Source organism: Geotrypetes seraphini, chromosome 7, assembly GCF_902459505.1.
Source record: "Geotrypetes seraphini chromosome 7, aGeoSer1.1, whole genome shotgun sequence".
Classification (NCBI taxonomy): domain Eukaryota; kingdom Metazoa; phylum Chordata; class Amphibia; order Gymnophiona; family Dermophiidae; genus Geotrypetes; species Geotrypetes seraphini.
The window spans coordinates 63,937,569-63,956,511 of NC_047090.1; the positions used below are offsets into that span (position 1 = coordinate 63,937,569).

Sequence of the window (18,943 nt, forward strand, 5' to 3'; positions counted from 1 at the left end):
ATTTTTTGAAGACGTCAATCGGCAACATAGAAAAAATTTTTAGGACTGTTCAATACTCTCAAGTTGAGACGACAATTATAATTTTCAATCATTTCTATCTTGCGTAACAGAGTGGTTTGGTATCTAATTATAGTAGTAATGGAGTTTTTCAAAGGAATAGTCTCAGATCTAACTTCTCTAAACATTCTTGTTTCACTTTTTCAATGTTTGAAGTAAAGGAGTCTACTTTAGTTACCAGTGCTTGAACATCTAAAGCAGTTTACCCCACCTTCTCTTCCATTCACCTTATGGCCTCCAGAAGGATATCCAGGGTGTTAGCAGGAGTTTTTGCTGAGGTTTCAGCTCCCTCAGAGTTCTTCCTCCCCTGCTCTCCAGCCAAGAGTGTAGCTCCGCCCACTACCTGCTCCGGGACAACTCCCTCCTTGCCTCCGGAGAACAAGTCGCTGTTCTGCCCGCCCACTAGATAGAGTGGTGCAGAGACCGTAGGCAGTGACAAAGATGTCTCCAGTTCCAATGGCTCGAGTGCTCCCTCACTTGGAGCCGACGCAGAAGTCAGTCGCCACTGGGAAGTCCGAGGGTCAGCGGCGTTCCATTGCTCAAAGAAATGCTGAAGCGTCTGTTGTGTCAGTGAGGCGGTAAGGGCCATGGGTTGAGATACTCTCATGACCCCTTTCCTCTTAGTATGTTAGTAAGGTCTTTAGGAAGCAAAAGGCAATATATTTTTGAAGTAAAAAGAGCAGCCGGGACGCCACCGCTACACATCCGCCATATTGGATCATCCCGTTACCAGCATACTCATTTTTGAGCACTTTTATAGAATTCTTTACTGTGAGCCTAACCTAACCAGAATTTGAAGCTTATTTGTGTCTTGTGACCCCTCTCAAACTTGAATTAAGATAGATTAGCTAAAGGAAGACTAATATTAATGCAAAAGGGGCTCTTTATTAAAAAGTGTTTGATCATTGTGGGTCATTATTCATGTCATTTATATCTGCTTACATGCCCCTACTGCCAACTAGTTTTTCTAAATTTCAGACCACTAGACAGTTCTATAACTAAGTGCTTGCAGTTGTATGTGCCTTGCATGCACAAGCATGCAGAAAAGTGGCACTTCTGCACAGTGGCGTACCAAGGGGGGGGCGGGGGGGGCGGTCCGCCCCGGGTACCAAGCCCTGAGGGGGTGCTCCCGGTCCGGTCCAGTTACCCCCCCCCTGCGCCGGGTGTCGCGTCTGGAAAAAGCCTGCAGCAAGATCGCGATGCCAGAGATCTTTGCCTGCTTCGACTGTTTCCTCCGCCACGGTCCTGCCCCTCCTCTGATGTCAGAGGAGGGGCGGGACCGCGGCGGAGGAAACAGCCGAAGCAGGCAAAGATCTCTGGCATCGCGCAATCTTGTTGCAGGCTGTTTCCCCAGGGCAGTAGCGTACCAAGGGGGGCGAGGGGGAGGTCCATCCCGGGTGCCGCCTTAGGGGGGGGTGCACAGCTGGCCCGGTCCCTATCGCGCTCCTACCCTCCCAGCGAAAGCAGCATCGGCGCCATTATCGAAAAAGGTAATGGCGCCAGGCCTTGGAGCACCAAGGCAGACCGCTTCTCCCCCCTCCCAGCCGAAACCCCGCTGACCATCCTATCTCTCTCCCCCCCCCAAGTGAACCTTTCTGACCCTCCCAGCGAAAGCAGCAAACCTCCCTCCAGTAGCGTCGGCTTTATCCTCCCTCTGCCGCATCACTGATGACGTCATCAGTAACGCAGCAGAGGGAGGAGAAAGCCGCGAAGGAGGTTTGCTGCTCTCGCTGGGAAGGTCGGAAAGGTTCACGGGGGGGGGGAGATAGGAGGGTCAGCGGGGGTTCGGCTGGGAGGGGGGAGAAGCGGACTGCCTCGGTGCTCCATTACCTTCTTCGGGCAGCAGCAGCGTTTACAATTCGCTGCTGTTGCCGGCTTCAGGCCTTGTTCTCTGCCGGGTCCTGCCTACTTCCAGTTTTCATGAAGACAGGACCCGACAGAGAGGAAGGCCTGAAGCGGGCAACATCAGTGAATTGTGAATGCTGCTGCTGCCCGATGAAGTTCAGGACATCAGGACATTGGGGAAGGAGCAGGGAGAAATCGGCTGCTGGCTTGGGGGTGAGGGTAGGGAAAGAATCGTGGAAGTGGAGAAATCGGCACGATGGCTTTGTGCAGGCTAGGGGGAGAGAGAAAGAAAGGAAAAAATAAAGAGGGGGGGCCAGGGGGAGAGAGAAAGAAAGGCAGAAAGAAAGAGGGGGACCAAGGGGAGAGAAAGAAAGGCAGAAATAAAGAGGGGGACCAAGGGGAGAGAAAGAAAGGCAGAAATAAAGAGGGGGTCAAGGGGGAGAGAAAGAAAGGCAGAAAGAAAGAGGAGGGCCAGGGGGAGAGAGAAAGAAAGGCAGAAAGAAAGAGGGGGACCAAGGGGAGAGAAAGAAAGGCAGAAATAAAGAGGGGGGTCAAGGGGGAGAGAAAGAAAGGCAGAAAGAAAGAGGGGGGCCAGGAGGAGAGAGAAAGAAAGGCAGAAATAAAGAGGGGAGCCAGGGGGAGAGAGAAAGAAGAAGGATCAGAAGAAGGACCAGAGACTCATGAAATCACCAGACAAAAAAGTAGGAAAAATGATTTTATTTTCAACTTAGTGATCAAAATGTGTCCGTTTTGAAAATTTATATCTGCTGTCTATATTTTGCACTATGGCCCCCTTTTACTAAACCGCAATAGAGTTTTTTAGCGCAGGGAGCCTATGAGCGTCGAGAGCAGCGTGGGGCATTCAGCGCAGCTCCCTACGCTAAAAACCGCTATCGCAGTTTAGTAAAAAGGGAGGGGGAATATTTGTCTATTTTTGTATAGTTGTTACTGAGGTGACATTGCATAAAGTCATCTGCCTTGACCTCTTTGAAAACCCGCGGAATATAAATGATAATTAACATTTTCTCTGCGTACAGCGTGCTTTGTGTTTTTAAAATTTTATTGTTGGTAGATCATTTTGACTTGGCCACAAAGGTAAGGGGGAGGGAGGGAGGGGAACTGGTGAAAGACATCTAATAATCCTTGCAGGCTTGACTGCAGGGAATTATTTTTGTAAAATCATGTTTTGTTATGTGACTGGCATTATCTAGACTTTAATTTCTATGAATGAATAGAATGAAAATGATATAAAATTACTTGCTTGTTTTTATGTGCGTGCGCTGAAGGAAAGTGGAGAGAGAGTGGGCTGAGGATGCTGAAGGGAAATGGGGAAGAGAGTGGGGAGAAGACGCTGATTTATAAATTGACAATTGTACAGAATATTGTTTCTTTTTATACTTTAATATAAACAATTCAAGGCTTGTGTGGATGGAATCAGGTGGTTTGCGGGGATGGGGACCGAGCTTACGGGGATTAGTCCAATAAAATTGTATTTTTTTATATCTCATTATTTGTTTTATTTTTATTTGTTAATTTATAAAGTGGTGATTGTTATGTATCAGTTTTTTCAAATTTACATCTACTGTCTTTATATTTTGCACTGTATTAGAGGACATGTGTTACTGTTTTTTGTGGTGTTGCATTGTATCCAGGGTCTGGTTTCTTGGCGGATCAGTTTAACTTTTGTCTACATATTTCTATTTTTAGTTTGTGATTATTCCATTTTGGGCGAGGGTGTATCTCTGTTCTGTGTGTATGAAAAAGACATAGTTTTCAGTTGGCATTGACTACAGGACCAATTGACTGTGCGGGATCTGGCTTGTTTAGTTTTACAATGTATGTGTTGGTGTTCTAGTGCTCACTGCAGTGTTTAAGATGCAGCCTTTTCCTAGGTACACTCTTGTGGTGCGATATGTAGATTGGTACTAAAAATCATATTTTTCATATAGATGGGGGGGTGTCAAAAAATGATGGGCCCTGGGTGCCACATACCCTAAGTACGCCACTGCCTGCAACTACTCCATATGTACTTCTAATGTCATGACAATTTAGACATAATTTATGTTTTGTTATGTTTGGAATAATGGTTTCATATATGAGGTTCAATAAAAGAAAATTTTCAATGCCTGTTTCTATTCTGACCATTTATTCCATTTCATGGTTAATGCAAAAAAAAAAAAAAAAAATTTTTTTTTCCTTGGGGGGGGGGGGGGGTGTCAAAAAATGATGGGCCCCGGGTGCCACATACCCTAGGTACGCCACTGCTTCTGCATGTAAGTGCTATAACATATAACTGCAAGGGGTGGAGTATACACATGGGCATGGGAGAGGCATGGGCATATCTCCAACTTGACACAAAACTATAAATTACTCATTGCATTGACTATTTATGCCATTGACCTGCTCTAAATAGGCATGCCTAAATTTAGGTGTGCGCCAGTGCAGGTTTACGCTAGTATTCTTTAACAGCATTAGGGCACCCAGAAATCATCATGAAATACACACTCCCCACAGCATTGGTGCACCTAATTGGAAGTGCCCTGTTATAGAATTGTCCTTCTAGTGAAATTATATACTTAGCTGTGTACTACTTTGATATTTTTTTCACAACCATTTCTGGGTCCTTACAACCTGAAAATGATTTAAGTCTTCTTTTACTAAATTGCACTAATGGATTTAGCGCATGCTATATGCTAAGCAGGCCAAAGGAATAAAATAAGCTTCTTAGCATTTAGTGTGTGCTAAATCCATTAGCACACCTTAATAAAAGGGACCCTAAATCAACTTCTTTATTATGGGAGAAGGCCCCTTAAGTGGAAATGTACCGTAGGTATTCAGATTTTCTTTCATATGCTACTCTTATGCTTACCTGCAGGACAAATACATTTTCTAAAGCTGTTGCTTTCAGATATAGTGGTGTCGTTCTCAGCATGTGCTAACATTATTATGTGTGTTTACCACTTAACTCATGCTGTTTTAGCAAAAGTCCCATTTTATGAAATAAGATCTAGCTATTAATAACTGGGGTTAATGGTAAAATAACACATTTTAACAGTAGCCCAAGTTGAAAATGTTTCCATAAATGGAATGAAGTGCCTCATTGCAATACAGAAACAGATGATCTTCTGCTACTGACTTTTGATTTTAAAATTAATTTCAGATTAATTGTGATGAATTTATTCCTTTGTTTGAGAAGCAGTACCCAGAATGTCCCTGGAAAGATATACAGGTACAATTTAATTTTTTTAGTATTCCCTCCTTCGAGATCACTGAATGGAAAAACTAATGTGGGGAAATAATGATAATAAAAAAAAGAAGAAATAGACTGACCTCATATGGAGAACCAGCAGGACAATGAGACAAGTGATAGCAGTTGTTGCTTTGCTTTGTGCCATATCAGATTCTAGGTGTGCTGCAAGGCGCCGGCTGACTGTTTACAGGACGTGCCTCTCGCAGCAAGAGGTACATCCTGTAGGCTGTCAGCTGTCACCGACGACTTTCCTCCTCGCCATCGCCTCTCCTCTCCCCCCACCGGCGAAGGGACAGGTTAAGGGTCATGGGCGGAGGGCCTCCGCGCATGCGTGGATGTAGACATCCGTACACTTCTTGTCACACTGTCTTGCGGCCGCGTGCCCCAATGCAGAAAAGTTTGCGGAACACTGCTGTAGGAAATCATTTGCTGCCTTTGTATTTAACCAAGAGAAATTGTCGAGCCTAAGGCGCATTCCTTTTCTACATGTGTAAAGATAATTATCCCAGGACAAGCAGGCAGCATATTCTTGACTGATGGGTGACGGCACCGACAGAGCCCCGGTACGGACAATTTTAGAGTGATTGCACTCTAAGAACTTGGAAAGTTCTAGCAGGCTGCACCGCGCACGCGCGAGTGCCTTCCCGCCTGACGGAGGCGCGCGGTCCCCAGTTTCTTAGTTTCCACGGAGCTAAGAAGACGCGTTCTTTTCAACAGCCGTTGAAAAGCCCTTTTTTTCGCCTTCCCGCTCGTGAAAATCTTGTGAGGAAGTAAATCTTCCTTCTTTTATTATTATTTCATTGTTTTCTCTTTTTTTTTTTTTTTTTAGTTCAAAAGATTTTTATTGAATTTTCATATAAAATAACGAAACATAAGTAAAGTAAAATAGATCAGTACGATTCTGTTTCATATACATCAACCTGGTACATATGAACAAATAACAATATAATGGTATATATGAACTGACAATTCAAACCAAATACAATAAAGATGTATATGACAGACTGAATATCAGAAAAAGGGAAAATTTGAAAAGAAGAAGAAGATGGAAGAGGTAAATCAAAAATAGAGATACTTAAGTGGTCTATGAAGTAGAATGTATAAAGGAATCTAGGAATCGCCAAGGAGAGGTAGGATTTGAGGTACCTGAAGATACTTTAGATATGCATCGTTTTTCAAAAGCATATTGTTCATATTTTTGATATAAGCAAAGCGAATTCCACCAAAAGGTATAGTCCAGCAGGTCGGCCGATTTCCAATTCTTAAGTATGTGCATAATGGCAATGGAGATCATCGCATCTATCAGTCTTGTCGGGCAAAGCGACAGGGCAAAGCAAGGATGTTGTGATCGTAGAATGACAATGTCAAAAGAAATGTCCACTGAGCAAGAAGTTATTTCTTGAATAGTTGACCAGACACGAGTCCAGAAAGGTCTAATGAACCGGCAAGAAAACAACATATGATCCAAGGATCCTTCAATTTCAGAGCAGTGCCAACAGTTCGCATCAGATTTCAACTTGGCTTTACACATGCGTAAGGGAGTCCAAATTGCATGCCACATGAGGAAGTAGAGAGATTGAGATATTCGGGAGGACATGAAAGGACGATTAGTCCTGGACCAGAGAAGATCCCAGCGAACCCCAGAGGTAGGGATGGTCAACAAGGTATCCCAATGATGCATGGAATGAGGTGAGAAGGCGTAGCGTCCATCTCTCATAATGTGATAAAAGGTAGCAATCGCTTTTCCTGAAAGAGCAACTGAAGAGGTCCAATGAATCACAGAGGATTTTGAAAGTTCATCAGTCGGGACAAGAGTTACTGTGGCAATAGTCTCAGTGAGGATGAGCCATTGTGGATACAAAGCTGGAGATAGAGAGTACTTGATGCAGAGTTGAGAGAAGGGAATCACTTGACCATCACAAAAGAGTTGAGAGACAGACCAAATACCAGCCTTTTGCCATTTCTTCCAAGATAATGATTTTCCATTATGTTTGAGAGTATGATTATCCCAAAGTGACATATGAGGACTATTATATACAGAAACATCAGCGAAGGAATCAAGAGTATGAAGGGCCTGCTGTGTTGCACTCAGGAGCGAATACATCCTCAGGCTTTTAGGAATATTCATAGTACACCAAATATATAGAGGATATGGAGAACTTATAGAGGATTCGAACTCCAACCAAGAAGGCATGTGTTGAGGAGGAGGTAAATGAATCCAATTAACGCCATATTTGACAAGGGCGGCTGTTTGATATAAAGAAAAATCAGGAAGATTCATTCCACCATTCAATTTAGAGGCCATCAATTTAGATAAAGCTATACGAGGCTTTTTATTGTTCCAAATAAAAGTAGACAATTTCCTATTAATCCATAGAAATAGAGACTTCTTGCAACGAAAAGGTAACAAGGATAGAATATATAAAATTTGTGGAGCAAGAGTCATCTTGATCGATGCTATTCTGCCCCACCAAGATAAGAACAAAGGTGACCATTTGGAAGTAGTATCAGTGACAATTTGTTTGATTCTATTAACATTGAGTTCCATTGTGTGGTAAGGATCTTTATGAATCAAGATACCCAAATATTTAATGGCATAAGAAGACCATTTAAATGGAAAGGAGGACAGGTCCGAGAGTGTGACAATATCATTGAGTGGGAAAATTTCCGATTTCTCCCAGTTAACAAGATACCCCGAAAAAGGGGAGTATTGATCAACTAATCGAATGAGAGCGGGAAGGGAGGTGAGTGGATTTTTGATGAAGAGAAGAACATCGTCAGCATATGCAGCGAGTTTAATGTGTCTAGAATAAGAGGGTATACCAGAGATTAGATCAGAATCACGAATGGATGCAAGAAGGGGTTCGAGCGCAAGGTTAAATAAAAGCGGTGAAAGGGGGCACCCCTGTCTAGTTCCCCTGTGAAGAGAGAAACTATTAGATAGGGTATTATTAATGAGGATACGGGAAGTAGGTTGCTTATAAAGAGTTTTAATCCAATCAATGAAGTAATCACCAAAATTAAATTTATGTAAGACCCGTAGGAGGAAAGACCACTCTACGCGATCAAATGCCTTCTCCGCGTCTATACTAATGCCCACAACAGGATCAGATAGGAGTTTAACATGAGCGTTAATATGATGAAAGAGACGCAAATTATCTCCAATATAGCGAGATTTGATGAAACCAGTTTGATCTTTATGAATAAGAGAGGAGATTACTTTATTGAGACGGAGCGAGAGGATTTTGGCCAGAATTTTATAATCTAGATTAAGAAGGGAAATAGGTCTAAAGTTTTTGACAAGGGTGGGATCTCTATTAGGTTTTGGAAAAACTACTACAGTGGCTTCAGCAAATTTAAGTTGTTTGTCGGGAGAGCTGTGAATAAAGTTATAATAGTCTAAAAGATGAGGGGATAGTAAGTCACTAAATTTTTTGAAAAACTCATTTGTATAACCATCAGGACCAGGTGCCTTATTTTTTGCTAGAGATGATATAGCAAGGTGAATTTCAGAAGTAGAAATAGGAGATTCCAGATCTGATTTGGTCAAATCATTTAAAAGAGGAAGGTCAATGTGTGCTAGAAATGCATCAATATCAGAATCAGAAGATGTAGATTCAGATTTGTAAAGATTGGAATAAAAGAGTTCGAATTGGGAAGCAATGTCAGTAGTGGAGAGTACAGTATGGCCAGAGGAGGTTTGTATGGAAGTAATGTGTTGTTTCTTTGATCTAGTGTTAAGATATTTAGCTAAAGATTTCCCCATTAAATTATCTCCTAAATAGTGACCAGAGGAGTGCAGAAAAAGATCCTGTCTAGCTTTATAAGATAAAAGAGAATTGTATTCATACTTTAGTTTCAAGAGATGCTGGTAGGTAAGAGGATCAGAACTGTGATCAAGAATATGTTGAGATTCAATTTGTTTGATGTTCATTTCCAATTCATTTTCTCTCTTCAGCAATTGTTTTTTCTTCCAAGAAGAGAGCTTAATTAGTTCCCCACGAAGGGTGACTTTGTAAGCCTCCCAAATAATAGAGGGACTGATTTCTGTACTGACAGTATTGAAGGTAAAGAATTCAGCAGTGAAAGCACGAACTTTATTAACAATATCTTCATCCAGGAGAAGATGATTGTTAAGTCTCCAAGAAGAAGATTGTGTTCTGGTTGAGGAAAGCGTGAAGAAGAGAGAAATGGAAGCATGGTCAGTGAGGGTAATCGGATGAATAATGACATTGGTCACAGAATGGGTGAGATGAGGAGAGAGAAGAAAATAGTCAATTCTGGTGTATGTGTTATGTGGGGGAGAGTAATGAGAATATTCTTTGCCTTTAGGATTAAGAAGTCTCCATGGATCAGTTAAGGAGAAATTATCAATAAGGTTATGGAGTTCTACATACGATCTGGATTTGGTAATTTTGCAGGAAGACGTTCTATCCAGAATCAAATCCTGAATTTGATTAAAGTCACCTCCAATAATAAGGGAACAAGAGTCAAAATCCATAAGAATGTGCTGGAGAGTTCTGAAAAAATCAGGATCATCTATGACAGGAGCGTAAATGTTTAAGAAGACATATTCAACTGAGTGCAACACAGCATGTACCAGACACCATCTGCCCTCTGCATCAGTCTTGTGATTTTTGATGACAATCTGCAATTTGTTGTTAAAGAAAATGGAGACTCCATTTTTTTTCCTAATTGTAGCTGGCGAAAAGAAATGGGAGGTAAATCCTTTTATAAGCAATTTAGAGGCAGCTGCAGAGGGAAGATGGGTTTCCTGTAAAAAGATAACATCAGGACGTTTTGTAGAGATATAATGAGAAATTTTTTGGCGTTTGATGGGGTGATTAAGCCCATTGACATTATGAGATATGATATGCATATCAGCCATTATCTATAATATTAGGCATAATAAAACCTGAGTCATTGTTTTCTCTTTTAAAAAAAAAACCCTTTATTTTTTCTTTCGGGTTCGCCCCGGCGGGGCCTGTTGCCATCATCGAGGCCTCGGCCTTCGAATTGGCAGAAGCCGTTTTTACAATCATGCCCCCTCAGCCAGGGTTCAAGAAGTGCCAACGGTGTGCACGGCCCATTTCTCTGACCGACCCACACAACTGGTGTTTACAGTGCCTGGGTCCCGATCATAGGGCTTCAATCTGCACCCGTTGTGCCACATTGAAAAAGAGAACGTTGAAAAACCGTCAAATTCAACAGAAATTACTTTTCGGTGCCGAGATGGCTGACTCTGCGGCATCGACACCGGCATCGGCTCCTTCGCAATCGGCACCCACTTCTTCGACGCCGCACAACACCGCACCGGTGTAGCTCCAATCAGGTAAGCCGGCTAAGAAGCCTTCCCTGCTGGAGCGCCCTCCGGTCTCTGTGGCAGCGAGTCCAGTCCTGCCAACCACGAGGCGCCCGCGAAAACGCTCCGCCTCCATAGAGGTGAGTCCCTCGTCCTCGGGTTCCTCATCCTCTGGGCGTCGAGCGGCACCACAGGTACCGCAGAAAAAGAAAGCGGTACCGGTGCCTTCACTGGATGAGCGAATTGCAGCCGTCCTTCAGGTGCAACTTAAAGAGCAGTTGCAGCAGCTCCTTCCTGCTCTATTGGCACCGAACCTTCCAGTCCCGGTCCAGTCTGAGCCACCGGTACCGATAGTGGAGCAGCCTCTATTGTCCGCTTCCACTCTATCGGTACCGATCCATTCAGCTTCCTCGGTCTCCAATGCCGGTTCTGGCACCGGAACCAAGAGCGCTGCATCAGGCTGTTCAAACTTCGGCACCGATACAGCCTTTAACTTCTCCCGGTACCGCTTCTTTGAGGTCGGGTAAGTCGGTACGTAAAACCCGACACCTTGAACCCTCCACACCGGAGTCTCGGGATCGCAGTTCCCAAATTAGGGATCCTGATCTGTGGGGTGATACTGAAGAGCCTCTTCTTTCTGAGGGTGAGTGTTCATCGGGTGAAGAGGATCCTTCTGTTCAAGATCCATCCTCTAAACCAGATACTGCCTCTTTCACCTCTTTCTTGAAAGAGATGTGTGAGTCTCTCTCTATTCCCTTGGAGGCTGAGTCCAAGAAATCCAAGGCGTTCCTTGATGCACTGGACTTTGACCAGCCTCCAAGGGAATTTCTCAAATTACCCCTCCATGATATTTTAAGGGAGACTTTATAAAAACCTTGAGACTCCCTTGACTATTCCAGGAGCTCCTCGTAAATTAGACTCCTTATACAAGGTCATCCCCATACCTGGCTTTGATAAACCGCAGCTTCCACACGAGTCTCTATTGGTGGAATCTACTGTAAAAAAGTCTGCGGGAACTAGTGTGTACGCCTCAGTCCCTCCTGGCAGAGAAGGGAAGGCCATGGACAAATTTGGTAAGAGGTTATACCAAAATGCTATGTTGGCTAACCGGTCAGGGAATTATGCTTTTCATTTCTCTTTTTATCTGAAGCATCTCATTCAGAATTTGGCTTCTTTTGAGAAGCCAAATTCTGAATGAGACCGCAAGAGATCTGCTTTTCGCCAATGTTCGTCCTCTCTTCTCCAGCTTCGGAAGTTCATGGTCCGTTCGATATATGATACATTCGAACTTACCTCCAGAGCCACGGCCATGTCTGTTGCCAAGCGTCGTCTAGCTTGGCTGCGAGTCTCAGAGCTTGATGTCAGCCATCAAGATCGCCTGGCTAATGCCTCATGCCTAGGGGATGAGCTTTTCGGTGACTCCATGGACTCCACCACACAAAAGTTATCCGCACATGAGACTCGCTGGGACACTCTTCTTAAGACCAAGAAGAAGACTCCACCTGTCCGGCCTTTTCGGCAGCAATCAGCTTACCAACGCCGTTATGTGGCCCGATCCTTACCACAGGTTCCTCAGCAGCCCAGACGGCAGCGTCAACAACAAAGGCAACCTCCTCGCATGCAACAGCAGCAGCAGGTGAAACCTCCTTCTCAGCAAAAGTCCACGCAACCCTTTTGACTTCGTTCTCCAGGGCATAGCCAGTGTTTTACCATCCGCCCATCTTCCTCAACCCATCGGAGGACATCTTTCTCTGTTCATCAGCCATTGGGAGATCATCACCTCGGACCAGTGGGTCCTCAACATCATCCGCCACGGCTACTCTCTCAACTTTCAGACTCTTCCTATCCTAAGTCTGCCAAAAGAGTCTGCTTTGAACACTCCTCAGTCCTCCCTTCTTCTCCAAGAAGTTCAATCCCTCCTTCTTCTGAACGCCATAGAAGAAGTTCCTCTCGATCAGAAGGGGCAGGAATTCTACTCCCGTTATTTTCTGGTCCCCAAAAAAACAGGAGATCTCAGACCCATTTTAGATCTTCGCGATCTCAACAAATGCTTGGTCAAAGAAAAATTCAGAATGCTTTCTCTGGCCACTCTTTACCCTCTTCTCAATCAAGGCGACTGGCTATGCTCCCTCGATCTCAAAGAGGCATACACTCACATACCGGTCAATCTGGCCTCCAGACAGTACCTCCACTTCATGATCAATCACTGTCATTACCAGTACAAGGTGTTACCCTTCGGCCTTGCCTCCTCTCCCAGAGTGTTCACCAAATGTCTCATTGTGGTGGCTGCTTTTCTACGCTCTCATCATCTTCAGGTCTTCCCTTACCTGGACGACTGGTTAATCAAAGCCACTTCCTCTTAGGAAGTGCTCCTTGCCATCCTTTTTCTACAACTTCTGGGGTTCGAGATCAATCTACCCAAATCTCATCTCATCCCTACTCAGAGACTTCAGTTCATAGGAGCGGTCCTGGACACAGTCCTCATGAGAGCATTCCTGCCGTCCAACCGTCTTCAGACTCTTCAATCTCTATGCCAGCAGGTGCTTCCACAACGCTCCATCTCTGCCAAGCAAATGATGATACTCTTGGGTCACATGACCTCGACAGTTCATGTCACCCCCTTCGCATGTCTTCACCTGCGCACTCCTCAATGGACCCTAGCTACCCAGTGGTCCCAAGCAACAGATCCTTGCTCACGACACATATTTGTGACATCATCTCTTCGTCAATCTCTACAATGGTGGTTGATATCTTCAAATCTCTCGAGAGGTCTTCTGTTCCATCTACCTCCTCATCAACTGATAATCACCACAGACGCTTCCCCTTATGCCTGGGGGCTCACTTGAATGAGTTTCAAACTCAGGGCCTTTGGACGGCTCAGGAGAAGAAACATCACATCAATTTCCTGGAACTCCGGGCGATGTTTTATGCCCTCAAGGCTTTCCAACATCTTCTCTTTCCTCAAGTTCTTCTACTTTACACAGACAATCAAGTTGCAATGTACTACATCAACAAACAGGGTGGGACAGGCTCTCGTCTTTTGTGTCACGAAGCCCAAAAGATTTGGTCTTGGGCGACAACTCACCAATTATTCCTGAAAGCTGTCTACATTCAGGGAGAGCAGAATTCCTTAGCGGACAATCTCAGCAGAATTCTCCAGCCCCACGAATGGACTCTCGACCCTTTGACTCTCCAGTCCATTTTCGCTCAATGGGGCACTCCTCAGATAGACCTCTTTGCAGCTCCTCACAATCATCAGCTGCCCCACTTCTGCTCCAGACTCTACTCTCCTCACCGTCTGGCAGCGGATGCATTTCTTCTGGATTGGTCCCATCTGTTCCTGTATGCTTTCCCTCCTCTGCCTCTCATGTTACGAACCTTGTTCAAGCTTAAGAGGGAACAAGCCACCATGATTCTCATTGCTCCACGGTGGCCCAGGCAACATTGGTTCTCTCTTCTACTTCAACTCAGTTCCAGGGAGCCTATCCTTCTTCCACTGTTTCCTTCTCTGCTTACACAGCATCAGGAGACCCTTCTGCATCCCAACCTCCAGTCTCTGCACTTGACAGCTTGGTATCTCTCAGGCTGACTTCAACTGATCCTCTTCTGTCTCAGCCCGTTCGTTTTATTCTGGATGCTTCCAGGAAACCGGCCACTCTGCAATGTTACCATCAGAAGTGGACACGGTTTTCTTCTTGGTGTCTTCTTCATCATCATGATCCCACTTCCCTTGCAGTGAAGACCTTGTTAGATTATCTTCTTTCTTTGTCTGACTCTGGTCTCAAGTCTACTTCCATCAGAGTCCACCTCAGTGCTATTTCTGCTTTTCATGAGCCAGTTCATGGGAAACTTCTCTCAGCTCATCCTTTGGTTTCCAGATTCATGCGGGGTCTTTTCAATGTGAAACCACCTCTTAAGCCCCCTCCTGTAGTCTGGGATCTCAAAATAGTTCTTTCCGCCTTAATGAAGCCTCCGTTTGAACCTTTGGCTACAGCTCCTTTCAAGTTTCTCACTTGGAAAGTGGTCTTCCTTATTGCTCTTACCTCTGCCAGGAGGGTCAGTGAGCTGCATGCACTAGTTGCTGATCCACCTTTTACAGTCTTTCATCATGACAAGGTGGTTCTGCGTACACATCCAAAGTTTCTCCCTAAGGTTGTCTCTGAATTTCATCTCAACCAATCGATTGTTCTGCCTGTATTCTTTCCGAAACCTCATTCTCACTCTGGAGAACAGGCTTTACATACTTTGGACTGTAAACGGGCTTTAGCTTTCTATTTAGACCGTACTAAGCCCCACAGATCAACTCCTCAACTCTTTCTGTCCTTTGATCCGAATAAATTGGGACGCCCCGTTTCTAAACGTACGTTGTCCAATTGGCTTGCAGCGTGCATTTCATTTTGTTATGCTCAGTCCGGACTGACACTGGAAGGTTCTGTCACGGCCCATAGAGTTCGAGCTATGGCAGCATCTGTAGCTTTCCTCCATTCAACTCCTATTGAGGAAATCTGCAAGGCTGCTACTTGGTCCTCAGTTCATACTTTTACATCTCATTATTGTCTGGATGCTTTTTCCAGACGGGATGGACACTTTGGCCAATCTGTTTTGCAAAATTTGTTTTCCTAATGGCCAACTTTCCCTCCATCCCTCTTTTTGTTAGCTTGGAGGTCACCCATCAGTCAAGAATATGCTGCCTGCTTGTCCTGGTAAAGCACAGTTACTTACCGTAACAGGTGTTATCCAGGGACAGCAGGCAGATATTCTTGCGTCCCACTCACCTCCCCGGGTTGGCTTCTTAGCTGGCTTATCCTAACTGGAGACCGCGCGCCTCCGTCGGGCGGGAAGGCACTCGTGCGTGCGCGGTGCGGCCTGCTAGAACTTTCCAAGTTCTTAGAGTACAATCACTCTAAAATTGTCCGTACCGGGGCTCCGTCGGTGCCGTCACCCATCAGTCAAGAATATCCGCCTGCTGTCCCTGGATAACATCTGTTACGGTAAGTAACTGTGCTTTACCCTCATCAGAAGGAAAGGGATTATTTTGTATGTCTTTGCTCTTGCATAGTGAATCTTCCCTGCTGGAAGATATGGGTCTCATACTGAGAGAGTACGCAGAACGCAGTGGGGGCTTTCGACAAGGGGAAGATTCCATTGTACGTCAGCTATTCAAGCCTTTGGCACTATTAGAGAGGCATAGAGAGGGTGGATAGGGACAGATTCTTCAGGCTGAAGGGGACAACAGGTACGAGGGGGCATTCGGAGAAACTGAAGGGAGATAGGTTCAAAACAAATGCAAGGAAGTTTTTTTTCACGCAAAGGGTCGTGGACACTTGGAATACGCTACCGGAGGAAGTGATCAGGCAAAGTACGGTACAGGGATTCAAACAGGAATTGGACGGATTCCTGAGGGATAAAGGGATCGTGGGATACTGAGGGAGGAGCTGGGATGTAACACAAGTATAGAAAGCTAACCAGGTAATAAGTATAGAAACTCAACCAGGTCGTGCATGCGCAAGACCAGAGGGTTAGGAATTCGATGGGAAGATAGGACTTCAATGAAAAACCAAGGTGGCAAGGGAGCCCCTTCTGGTGATTCAGACAGGTCGTGACCTGTTTGGGCCGCCGCGGGAGCGGACTGCCGGGCAGGATGGACCTATGGTCTGACCCGGCGGAGGCACTGCTTATGTTCTTATGTTCTTATGAGGTTTCTATTATTGCACCACTGTTTATGTTAGGCAACAGCTCAAAACATGTAATAACAAAACTTATCTTTTTTGGCTTTATCAGGTTTGTATAGGACCCAGAGTCTATACAAACCTGATAAAGCCAAAAAAGATAAGTTTTGTTATTACATGTTTTGAGCTGTTACCTAACATACAGTGGAGAAACTTTACATGCCAGCTTTTAAAACAACCAGCTTGTTCCGGGAGTTTCAGTCTGAATAAGTACCAGTTTCTGAGCACTGGCATTTCAGAATTTTGTTTGACTCTTAAAGGTAGCCAAAACAATGTCTAGGCTGTATCCTATAGGACAGGGGTGTCAACAGATATTCGCTCAGCCTAAGTTGGATTCTTTGGGGGCTCAGGTATCCAAGTGCACGTACCTGCCAAGTGAGGGAGATGTAGGATTAAAGGATACACTGGATCACAGAGTAGGTGTGGTCCAAAAAAGGCAGTTCAAAGCTTTATCTTTAGGATTCATAGCAGCTGCAGCAGCCTTGTTTGTGGCACCACTTGTCATTACAATATGTATAGGCTTACCCTGGTAGAGGGGAAGCCATTGCCCCAGCTTATGCTAGCTGGGGAGGAGTATGTGGCTGATGCTCTCTTCAACATCATCAAAGTCATGAGCAAAGTCTCAGCTTATTCCATTTCAGCCTGCAGAATGATCTGGATCAGGCAATGGGCAGGAGCTTCTGCCTCCAAGGCTAACCTCAGCAGACTCCCTTTCAAAGGACTGATGTTGTTCGGAAAGGGTTTGGACAAACCTGATGGCCAGAATGGCAGATTGCCAGCTCTAGTCTCTATTTGACAGCAGACCACAAGACTCGAGGTTCTGGGTAGACTAATGTAGATCATGATATTTTACTACAAACACTGGAGGCAATAGGAATCACAAGCAGAGTCTACAACTAGTTTGAAAGATTCCTCTGCTCAAGGAAATACAGAGTCAAAACAAATAAAGAACAATCTAGAACCTGGAACAACCCCTGCAGAATCCCCCCAAGGCTCGCCACTATCCTCAACACTATTCAACCTCTACATAGCCACACTCAGCACATTCCTAGACAAATTAGACATAACCTCATACAGCTACACAGATAATTTCACCATCATCTTGCCTTTCGACCAATCCACCAATGACACAACAATCGAAATACATTCAACACTAGAATCAATATCACAATGGATGAGAGACCACAAACTAAAGTTGAACTAAGACAAAACCAAATTCCTACTTCTAGAAAAAAACAAAACACCCTCCATAACAAACCTAGAATTAAACTCCATCTTATACCCCCTACAACCCAACCTAAGACTGCTGGGAATAATAATAGACAAGGGCTGCACCATGCAACTTCAAATCTGCAAATAGTCCAGAAGGCATTCACAATCATGTACAACCTAAGAAAAATCAGAAAATACTTCAACAAAGAGCAATTCAGTCTCATGGTCCAAGCACTAATCCTGGGCCTCCTGGACAAGTGTAACAGCCTATACCTGTCATGCCCCACCTTTACCTTAAAACAATTACAAACGGTGCAAAACACAGCTCTTAGATTGATATATACATTGAAAAATTTTTATCACATTACTACTGCTTACCAAGACTCACACTGGCTCCCAATACAAGCACACATACAATATAAATTCCTTTGCACCCTCTTCAGAGCCCTAAATGGATCTGGTCCCAGCTACCTAAACAAACACCTGATCAGAAATAACACCTCAAGATCAAGGAGAACACAGGCTCTCTTCATTCATCCCCCCAGCAAAAGGTATACAAAACAAAAAACTATATGACGAACTACTAGCCACCAGAGCAGCGAAAATAGACTGCCACCTCTCCAAGCTACTGACCAAGACGACCAACTACAAAACATTCAGGAAAGAACTGAAAACTATACTTTTCAAAAAATTTGTCAAATGAGCTAATCAAAAACCTTATAAACCCTCCCCCAAAACCCATTGCTCATGCTAGTCTTCAGTTCGTGTAAGCTCACTCTATCTATCAGCTCTGTAAGCTCCCAGGGAATGCCCAGACTAACTCTTTTTGTAAACCGCCTTGAACTGGGGGATAGAAAACACTAATGTAATGTAATGTTCGTAATTCCAGGTGCTTTCGACAGTACTCAGGAAACCCAGCTCGGAAATTCTATCAGGGATCATCAGAGATTCACAGGACCTACACAAATCCAAGCCTCTGGTTCTCATCTCACTTCACTCTCAAAATAAGCACAATGACACCATGGCCAAAGCCTTCCTCCTGAGGATAGATGGAAGGCTTTCTGCGTATGTGGAGGTCTGGGCACAGATCTCATTAGACCGCTGAGTGCTGGAGATCATTCGGGGGAGGATACAAGCTCAAGTTTGCCCATCCCTTAACAGATTGGTTTGTGGACTCCCCCAGAGTCTTGGTAACAGTACAGAGACTTGTAGAAATTCAGGCCATAGAATCAATGCTGCCAGAACATAAGAATTGCTGCTACTGGGTCAGACCATGTGGTCCATCACGCCCAGCAGTCCACTCCCGCAGCGGCCCCCAGGTCAAAGACCAGTGCCCTAACTGAGACCAGCCCTACCTGCGTATGCTCCGGTTCAGCAGGAACTTCTCTAACTTGTCTTGAATCCCTGGAGGGTGTTTTCCCGTATAACAGCCTCCGGAAGAGCGTTCCAGTTTTCCACCACTCTCTGGGTGAAGAACTTCCTTATGTTTGTACGGAATCTATCCCCTTTTAACTTTATAGAGTGCCCTCTCATTCTCCCTACCTTGGA

At 44.6% G+C, this 18,943-nt stretch overlaps 1 protein-coding gene across 3 annotated transcripts in view; it reads left to right on the forward strand.

Annotated features, from left to right (window-relative positions):
* TTLL12 (tubulin tyrosine ligase like 12) overlaps nt 1-18,943 on the forward strand; it is a 212,588-nt gene that overhangs the window by 175,966 nt on the left and 17,679 nt on the right. For all 3 annotated transcript variants that reach the window (XM_033951183.1, XM_033951184.1, XM_033951185.1), the window contains exon 12: nt 5,063-5,131. In XM_033951183.1, coding sequence (XP_033807074.1) covers nt 5,063-5,131 — 69 coding nt within the window. The remainder of the gene's footprint in view (nt 1-5,062; nt 5,132-18,943) is intronic.